The 10,415-nt window shown below is 36.2% G+C and overlaps 1 protein-coding gene across 1 annotated transcript; it reads right to left on the reverse strand.

Moving 5' to 3' along the window:
• Window positions 1-1,484: 1,484 nt before the first annotated feature.
• LOC135216650 (acanthoscurrin-2-like) lies at window positions 1,485-10,415 on the reverse strand. Its single transcript, XM_064252035.1, has 2 exons — window positions 10,180-10,415; window positions 1,485-1,722 (listed from the first exon to the last, which is right to left on the reverse strand). The coding sequence occupies exons 1-2, from the start codon at window positions 10,413-10,415 to the stop codon at window positions 1,485-1,487; spliced, it is 474 nt and encodes a 157-aa protein (XP_064108105.1).

A 10,415-nucleotide genomic window follows, 5' to 3' on the forward strand; every position in this document is an offset into this window, starting at 1 on the left:
GATACCTTCAATATCTGTTGTAATTTCTGGAGATCTGGATAACTTCACAAATACGTTCCTTTATTGTGTGGCAGATTTTGGAACCAGTTATGAAAAATTATATTTTGACCAGTTAAGTTAGCCTTATGCCAGCACAGGTTCTCGTTCATTAAGACCAGCGACCCCGACAAGGGATTTGGCAAAGACTTGAGAAGTAAAGGCTCTTCAGTTTTCATCTTCACTTCAGACACATCAATTTTCCTTGGAAGAAAATTGATGCTTTTTTCTTGAATGAGGTCAAGACTTAACCAAGATTAATGCATCCCAAATTGAAATAAATTGCTGGAAATTCCAGTAAAAGCAATTTCTTTACGCAGTTTTTCGTTCCTTTTTATGATCGCTTCAAACATTCTGGGTCATAAACTGTTATGTAAGAAACTGCCAGAATTAGAGATTTCGATTTTTGGCTAAAGTTCGCAGTGCAAGAGTGAGATTTAAAAAAAAAAATAATAATTCTGTAAACATTCAGTAGAGTTGAAAGAGACTTGAAGATCATAAGAGAATTTTCAGATTACGCGCCAATTGTATTCTACTAGTTTTAATAGCCCGTTGTTCCTCTGAAAAGATTTATTATATATTTATAAAGGTAATTTTTAAACAAACCATGGAAATATATTTTATGAGGTAATTTGTAGCCAATGAAATATGTTTGCTTGTGTTGCAAGTTGCAATTATATATTCTCTAGTTTTATGATAATTATAATTTTTATGAAAAATAAATTGCTATTAATGCTAGTTTTACTATAATTGCTATTAATGCTAGTTTTGTTATTATCATTGCTGATACTGTTGCTTTTCTCAAGTTGATATAAAACAAAATTGTAAGGTTATTAACACCCAAATATATTGAGCGCCTCGGTGGCGGGGTTGGTATGGTGTTGGCATCCCACTTCGGTGGTCGCGAGTTCGATTCTCGGCAATTCCATTGATGAGTGAGAGATTTCTGGTGATAGAAGTTCACTCTCGCCGTGGTTCGGAAGTCACGTAAAGCCGTTGGTCCCGTTGCTGAATAACCGCTGGTTGCATGCAACGTAAAAACCCCATACAAACAAACAAACCAAATATATCGTTAGACTGGATGACGTTGAATTAACCATCTGTTCGACACCATAATCCGACCTTCCTAAACCATGAGCCTTAGAGAGAACTCCAAGTACCCAGAGAATGCCCCATAATTCACTAATGCAGCCACACCTCCCCCGAGCCCATAGAAGCCCAGGTTTGGCATTTCCAGAAGGTGGAGGAAAGACCTGTTTTGGAAGTCTAGGTTTTGGAGGACTCTTTCCTTCTCCTCCTCCTCCGCCTCCTTCGCCTCCCAAACTTCCCTCCTCACCTCCTCCTTCCCTCTTCTCCGAAACTTCCATCCTCAGCTCCTCCTCCTCCTCCTCCCCCTCCTAAACTTCCCTCCGCAGCACCTCCTGCTAAAATTCCTCATCATCTCCTCCTCATTCTCCTCCTCCCGAACTTCCATTCACAGCTACTCTTCCTCCTCCTAAACTTCGCTCATCAGCTCCTCCTAAACTTCCCTCCGCAGATCCTCCTTTTCCCAAACTTCTCTCTGCAGCACCTCCCCCTAAACTTCCCTCATCAACTCCTCCTCCTCCCAAACTTCCATCCTCAGCTGCTTCTCCTCTTCCCAAACTTTCCTCCGCAGCTCCTCCTCCTCCTCCTCCTCCTCCTCCTCTGCACAAACAGGGGCTAAAAGAATCGTGCAGTAATCCCCTCCTCGCTTGGGCCCAATCTCCCAGTTTACATTCCACAAACAGAACCGACAGCGGGAACTCTCAGTCTTTCTTCTTTTTGCCCAACAACAGTAATTCATTCAAACGTGTTTTGGCAGCTAGATGTTCGCCGTTCCTCGCAAGGATGCCTGTGTGGATCTCACTTCGCTAAACCCCAAATATGATACTCTTTTGGGTATCGGATCTCACTCTCATCCCCAACCCCCAACCCCACCCCCCTCCCAAGTTGCGGATGTAAACAAATAAAATATCGCCTTTAGAGTTTGTCCATCGGTCGAGGATTCAACTGCGGTTGTGTTCTGGTTATGGCTGGAGGGGAACTTTGCTTGAAAATATAGATATGAAGTGTTTTTATTTCATCCATTTATTTGCCGTGAGATGTTTTGATGTCTGTCATTCGTTTTTGGTCCGTTTGTTGACCTCTTTTGGATCATTTCTTAAGATGTCATTATAGGTTCCTTGTTAAGGCAAATAAAATGAGATTATAGGAATGAAGAAACATCTATTGGACTTAATTTTTTTCAGAGTATGCCATTGTCGTTAATAGAGAGGGATTGAGATTTACTCAGTTGTTGCTAAGTTTAGAATTGGAAATTTGATGCATTCTGTGAATAACTCTTACAATCATTCATATATACATACATACATATATATATATATATATATATATATATATATATATATATATATATTATATATATATATATATATATATATATATATATATATATATATATATATATATATATATATATATATATATGTATATATATACATACATACACACACACACACACACACACATATATATATATATATATATATATATATATATATATATATATATATATATATATAGTATATATATATATATATATATTATATATATATACATATATTTATATGTATATATATATATATATATATATTATATATATATATATATATATATATATATATATATATATATATATACATAAATATGCCTCCATTCATTTTCCACCCTTTTCTAACAATTGTTTTCATAGTGCAACTGCTTTGAGGCTTTCCTCCTGTTACACCTTTCAAACCTTTTTTATTGTCAGTTTCCGTGTCAGCGCTGAATGACCTCATAGGTCCCAGCGCTTGGCCATTGGTTTAAATTGTATATTCTCTTCTGTTTTAGAATTCCCCAAGGGAAATATCCCTCCATGTCGAAGCAAGATAATGAAATTAAAGTACTGAGTTATCAGTAGGGGAGGTAAATTAATATAGAATAGAGGGAAGTTTAGAGAAAATCACAATGAGATATTTATTATATCAGTCAGACAGTTTGTGTGTGTTTTTTATACAAAAAAATAACCATTAATAAACTCTCCTTCTCGCATCAGATGCCTTTTGTTTCAGGTAGGGAGTGTTTTTCTATCATCGGACTGCAACATATGCATTAGCAAATTCATTTAGTAACTGTTGATTTAATCAGATTTTCGAGGGAATCTCATTCTACCGTAATGAATTATTTCCAGCACTGAAATTCAGTCATTTCACAAACAAAAGGTTTTATTTTTAAAGGCCCTTTCTGAAACCCTTCAAAATTAAAGAGTGAAATATATTTCCCCGACGTTTATTTATCATTTTTTGTGATCGCTGGAATATAGTAGGACGAGATACTTTGCTTGACATAAAGTAATTTTAATGAGAAAATAGTCCTGGAAAAATAATAAAAATAATATTATGGAGCAGAGGAACGTTCTGTTAGTGTGATGCTCTCTCTCTCTCTCTCTGTTTTGGTCAATGCATGTGGCTTTCTTATCGTTCATAAACTAATTTCATTATACATTTACTCTCTAATTAGACTGGCTCTCTCTCTCTCTCTCTCTCTCTCTCTCTCTCTCTCTCTCTCTCTCTCTCTCTCTCTCTCTCTCTCGTATTTGACCAGTGCTTCTTTCTTCGTTATCGTACGTAAAACTAATTCATTACTCTTCATTTACCGTCTAGTTCGATTCGTAACTCTCTCTCTCTCTCTCTCTCTCTCTCTCTCTCTCTCTCTCTCTCTTCCCCCATTTGCATGTGGCGTTTATCATGAAGTAGAACTCTCACTGCCACGCGATGCCGAGAGAGAGAGAGAGAGAGAGAGAGAGAGAGAGAGAGAGAGAGAGCTGAAGTTTAATTGAAGTTATCGTCGCACATCGTAGATCAAATGTCATGTGAACATGAAAGAGCCTTTGATAACGTAGCTCAGACGATTTTATCGCGTTATGAACGAACCCTTGTAATAACATTAAATGGGAATTACTTTAATAATTGCTTTGATAATAAATTTTGTCCGTTTAACGTTTAATGAAGAAGACTGACTGGGAGAAGATAGAGGAAGTTAGAAAAGGTCTGCTTCCATGTACAAAGGAGAGAATTGAGTCTCATTATCCGTCATTATAGACGAAATATAGACGAAGCTTAACTTGCATTTGTTCGTGGCTTTGCCCCAACTCATTTAAAAAAAATTAAAATAGAAACGAATACTTCAATTGAAGATGAATTCTATCCACATAACTCATTACATTATTGTCTTGGATTTGTGAAATTTACGAATCAGAATGGAATTAAGTCCTACGTATAAAAATCCATATTCCTTGCGTAATTTTTCTCTACATTACAACTAGAACTGTGTCTTATTTTATTGTTTATTGTACAAGATTTTTTATCTTTAATATATGTCACTTTAAAATGTTATTGAATATATTACTTTCAAATGTATGTTGTTTATTTGCTCAAAATGATGTCGTTTATTTGCTTCAAAATGTTAGTTGTATCTACTGGTAAGGTATCTCACTCGAATTTTGTAATTCGTGTAACTCTTTAATGCTGTTAAAATTGACTTCGAAATTTTATAAATGTTATTTTAATGTGTTTATTGTATATATTATTTTAAAATGTTTGTAGTTTATTTATTTCCAAATGTTAATTGTATCTACTGGTAAGGTATCCCACTCGAATTCCGTAAATCGTGTAACTCCCTGATGACAAGATATAAGATGCTGTTAGAATTGACTTCGAAATATTGTTCCAATAACTCAGCCAGGATAATTCTCTCTCTCTCTCTCTCTCTCTCTCTCTCTCTCTCTCTCTCTCTCTCTCTCTCTCTCTCTCGTCAGAGTGATGTCCTCTGGAATGTGTGAACTGAATATCCTATGGACCCTATCCAAAAGGTTATCAAATATATTAAAGGATACCATTTACTGATAAGTTTCTATATTACTCTTGAAATACCGACAAAATCCTGAAAGGGGTGTTTTTGATATTATATATTTTGAATATCCTGCGAATTCTTCTCTGGCTAGTTTTCTTAAGTAGTTTTCTGGTAGCAAAATCCTGAAAGAGATGTTTTTATATGAGAAGTTTAAAATATCATGAGAATTCTTCTGTGGCTAGTTTTTTAAGCAGTTTTCTGGTAGCAAAATCCCGAAAGAGATGTTTTTATATTAGATGTCTTAAATATCCTGAGAATTCGTCTGTGGATAGTTTTTTTTAGCAGCTTTCAGGTTGTTATAACACATACTTGCAAAAGGTAGAGCATATTATTTATATAACTGATTAAACTAAAGACGTTATTACGAAGTTATTTATATTACTTAATTCTATAGGTATCTGTCCCCATTACAGAAATAAATCATCCTGTTTGTTTTCTCATCCCGCCGATATGGGTAGTACAATTCATTTGAGATTTTCATAAAAAATATTTTTAGTCATTTCGTAGACTAAGTCCTTCTCAAACTTATGATGTGGAATTGATATGGGATTAACAAATTTATTTCGTTCTAAGCAGATCTACCACTAAATACCCCACTGCGAATCGTTGCGACACTAAAGCCCTTTTATAAAGTCTCTCTCTTGCTGCAGAGGTCAGAGAACAGATAAGTAAACTGAAGGAGACAGCAGAAAATGGTTTTGCTGTATCCTAAAAGTAACTTCCGACGAAATTATCTTTTCAGGGGGGACCGGGAGTGGGGGGGGATGTGATATGATAAGGCCTTTTAGGAGAGGGTCGGTTAAGGGGGAGGGATGGGGCAGGAAGGGTTGAGGGTTAGGGGGGGGGGAGAGTAAGAGGGGAAGGGAGCGAACTCAGAGATTCAGAAATCGCGTCTGAGGAGGACCTGGTTTCTGTCGGGTTGCAGGATTTCGACAATATCCCTAAGGGAGATACAGACGGTATCCGGAGACCAGGGGAGCCTTCTTCGTCTATCCGTTGGACCCCCACCCCCCAAATCCCCTCTCTTTCTTTTTGTTTTTCCCTCCTATCTAGAGGATTAGAGATAGCGAAGCTGATCCTTTGGGCTCTTGATGATAAAGAGAAAAGAGCGGAGCATGTGACGTTAACCAGAGGATATTCCAACCTTGTTTCTCGTTGCGTGGAATGTGTATGAATTATGGAATGTTAGAATGTTTTAATTTAGCTTAAATGAATTTTTTTGTGTTTATAGGTTCTATTAGGTTTTCATTTATGTTTTACATTCGTTATTTAATACCCAGACATCGCTTAATGAAAATGACCTTATAATGGTGGTATCTCTTTTTTCCTTAATTACGTGAAGCATCGGGCGAATTCGTAAATGTAACTTATACCATTAATGGTACATGTATCCTAGTAATGTTATTCGCGAAACATTACTCAGCGAATTCTCCCTTTTATTTATTTATTTATTTATTTATTTATTTATTTATTTTTGCGTATTCTCAAATGAATTATATTAAAATTTGGTTGTCTGTATAATTTGTTGTAATGACCGTCGTTTTTCGTCATCTCTCTCTCTCTCTCTCTCTCTCTCTCTCTCTCTCTCTCTCTCTCTCTCTCTCTCATTTACAGGTATTACTACTTCCTAGATTTACGCCGTTCAGTTACTGTTACCATTTTCTGTTAAGTTTTTTAATGTTCCACGTCCTTCTGTTTTCCTTGAATCATGTAAGATTTTTTACTTAATTAAATTTTTTTCCATTGACAAGCACGGTCTTCCGCCTTTTATTTTATATATTTGTTTATTTATTTTTTGGTCAAGATCTACCGTATATGATTCCATTGCGCTTTGTCTAATATGCTTTGCGTCGGCCTTAGGAAGGAGCATTGATTGCATGTCATCTTAGCCTTTACCTATAAAAATACAGCCTTCACTTATAAAAATACAGCATTTACTTATAAAAATATAGCCTTTACTTATAAAATATAGCCTTTACTTATAAAAAGACAGCCTTTACTTATAAAAATACAGCATTTACTTATAAAAACATAGCCTTTACTCCTAAAAAAATACAGCCTTATAAAAATATAGCCTTTACTTATAAAAATACAGCCTTTACTCATAAAAATATAGCCTTTTCTTATAAAAATACAGCCTTTACTTATAAAAATATAGCTGTTACTTATAAAAATACAACCTTTACTTCTAAAAATATAGCCTTTACTTATAAAAAATATCCTATCTAGACTGCAGTAGCTTGTACTGTACATTAAGATTTTATTTTTTTATTTTCTATTTTTATTTATTTATTTATTTATTTATTTTATAAACCTCCTCCTGGTTGAAAAATGTTAATAAGGTAGTCTCTACCCTGTTGACCTTTACACATTGAAAAATTTCTCCTCTGTAACCTACGGCAGTCTGTCCTGCAAAATAAAGCATTTCTCTCTATATATTAGAAATTAGAAACCTCTTTATGCAACCCAGCGATGACTCGAATATCCTCTTGGCTGTCGCGTATATAACTGGGTTGACTCGTTAACCTCATTGAGGCCAACCACAGAGGTACTTGAATTACGGTTGATTGATGCCACGACAGATCCTGGAATCTCATCCTGATGGTTCCAGTGAATCCATTTTAGGAATCTCGTGAAGTCAGATAAAGAGGTTATTGCTCGAGTGGTCCGTTGGGGTTTCATTTGGCTTTATGCTTTAATATTTATATAGGTCAAGTGCTCTCTCTCTCTCTCTCTCTCTCTCTCTCTCTCTCTCTCTAAAGAGGTGGATGATTTCAGATTATTTTTAATTGAATGGTTCGTTTCTTTCAGCTTTCGGCAGAACGGTTTTACCTTTCGTATATTGTAAGGTTCATTTAGACGGGTTGATTGTGGACATAATTTGACCTAAACTTATCAAATACCTCATAATGATTTAATTTATTGAAAGTCTTATGATTTGTACATGGCTTTCTCCGTCGAAAACTACAGAATGTTATTAACTATGTAGTATGTGTTTCGAAATTCCAAAATGATATATAACAATAGTAAAAAAATGCGCCGAAGTTTCGTCGGTACAATCGAGTTTTCTGTACAGCTTATAATGCTGTGTGAGCCGCGGTCCATGGAACTTTCATCCACAACCCGATGGTGGCTTGTCCTATAGCGTTGCCAGATGCACGATAATGGCTAACTTTAACCTTAAATAAAAATAAAAACTACTGAGGCTAGAGGGCTGCAATTTGGTATTTTTGATGATTGGAGGGTGGATGATCAACATACCAATTTGCAACCCTCTAGCCTCAGTAGTTTTTAAGATGTGATAGCGAACAGGAAAAGTGCGGACGGACAGACAAATCCATCTCAATAGTTTTCTTTTACAGAAAACTAAAAAATCGGGGCGTTTATCAGCATACTATAGTAGATTCACATCAACCGTGCATCTGATGTCTAGGCACATACCATTCGACGCTCCTGATTGGCTGTTGATAAGCCAATCACAAGGGCTAGAAACTCTCAGTCTCTCGGGAGAGTTCACATAGGCAGGATGTATGTTCCACTTCTCCTGAGGGATACGTCCTTCAAAGGTATCCCTCAGGAGAGATGGAACATAAATCCTGCATATATGAACTTTCGAGAGAGACTGAGAGTTTCCAGCCCTGTGATTGGCTTATCAACAGCAAAATCAGGAGCGTCGTAAGGGACAGGCCTTGACATCAGATGCACGGTTGATGTGAATCTACTATGAGTAATAGGCATACTTTTCGAAATTCCAAAATTATTAAGAAAAAAAAACATGGCGTTTGTAGGATGTACCAAAATTGAAAAACGAAAGGAAAATATCGCTTAAAATATCGATAACATAGTTTCCACGCCTTATTATTGCACTTGACCTGCATTGCATAACGAATGCTCTGCTAACGATTGATGCTAATATCCCTGAAAATGATAATATCCTGCAGGATGTTATAACCCTCAGAATACGCCTTGGCTGGCCGGATTCCTGATATTTTAATCTTTGATGCTTTAATATAATGCTTCTGGGAGGTAATTTTATTTGCGTTGTCCGAGACAGATGTTCTTGATTCGTACATGGATTTGTAATTATCTGGTGTTTGTGTTTAATACGTGTTTTCTAGGAAATTATTTTTATGTCTAATTGCTTTGATTTGTTCCGTGTCTATAGAGAGGAAAAGCTGAATTCGAGTTTTGCATTGATGACATTGAATTCTATACTTTTTATCATTACTATTTTTTTTTATTTTTAATTATTTATTTTATTTTTATTTCACTTTTTGCTTCTTTATTGCTTAGAAAATCTGCTGGAATGCCCTTTCATGATATTCATGAGCGTACCGTTAAGAAATCTTATTTTAGATAAGATTTTTCCTCTATATTGAATATGAATATTCTCTCTCTCTCTCTCTCTCTCTCTCTCTCTCTCTCTCTCTCTCTCTCTCTCTCTCTCTCAGGCATCCGGGGATTGTCCCCACAGATTTTCCAGTTGCCAATTTTCTAATCTTCAAATTGGTCTCTTTGTTCTGCTAATACTCAGTTGATTAGACAAGAAATTTGGGTGTTCATTTTAAGTGTCTTTTGCAACGAAGCTTCAAGGCGCAGCGTGTGGAAGATTTTCTGAGGCACAGCTGATGAGCCCTCTATGGTGGAGGTTATCGTCCTCCGAGCACGTGCTGGCATAAGGCCAGCTTAATAAGAAACAACTCCCTTATCACAGATCATCCTTCTGTGTTACTAAAGTTTTCTCGTATTTATTTTCTGTTTGATATATAAGGTTCTGTAATGTATAGTGTCAATCAGATATGTCTGTATATTTTCCGTGATATTTTTAGGAATTTCTGTTTGTAGTGATATGAAGCACTATTTACAGATTTACACATAAATTTCTGTGTAGTGATATGAAGTACTATTTACATATTTATGTAGGAATTTTTGTGCAGTGATATGAAGTACTATTTACGGATTTATAGGTTCAAAACACCTAATTTAGAGGTAAGAAATACCTTGTCATTTCTCTTCTTTGATTCACACCACAAAACGATTCCAGTATCACATTCCTGGATCCTCTACTATCAAGATATTTTACGTATCTGTCTCGTAGTTATTTCATATAATCCTTTATCTCCTCCATCGTCAGCAATCCTGACCCACCACTACTGCAACTACAACTACTACGGCTGGTATCTCTGTGTCTGCAATTTATTTTGGCACTGTGTTACCACGTTACCCATTGGGGTCGCCGGGGCAGGCAAGCTAAAGGCCGAGCCATTCTTGTCCTGGTCCAAATCCTTGATAAATGGTGAGAGAAGGCAGCTGGAGAGAGGGGCATCTGGCCGGAAAATCCATGTGAGTCTCTGTGTTTGGTCCTGTGTCATACGTGTAATGGGCAGACCGGCCTCTGGGAATCCCAT

The sequence above is a fragment of the Macrobrachium nipponense genome, chromosome 6 (genome assembly GCF_015104395.2).
Source record: "Macrobrachium nipponense isolate FS-2020 chromosome 6, ASM1510439v2, whole genome shotgun sequence".
NCBI classification, from domain to species: Eukaryota; Metazoa; Arthropoda; class Malacostraca; order Decapoda; family Palaemonidae; genus Macrobrachium; species Macrobrachium nipponense.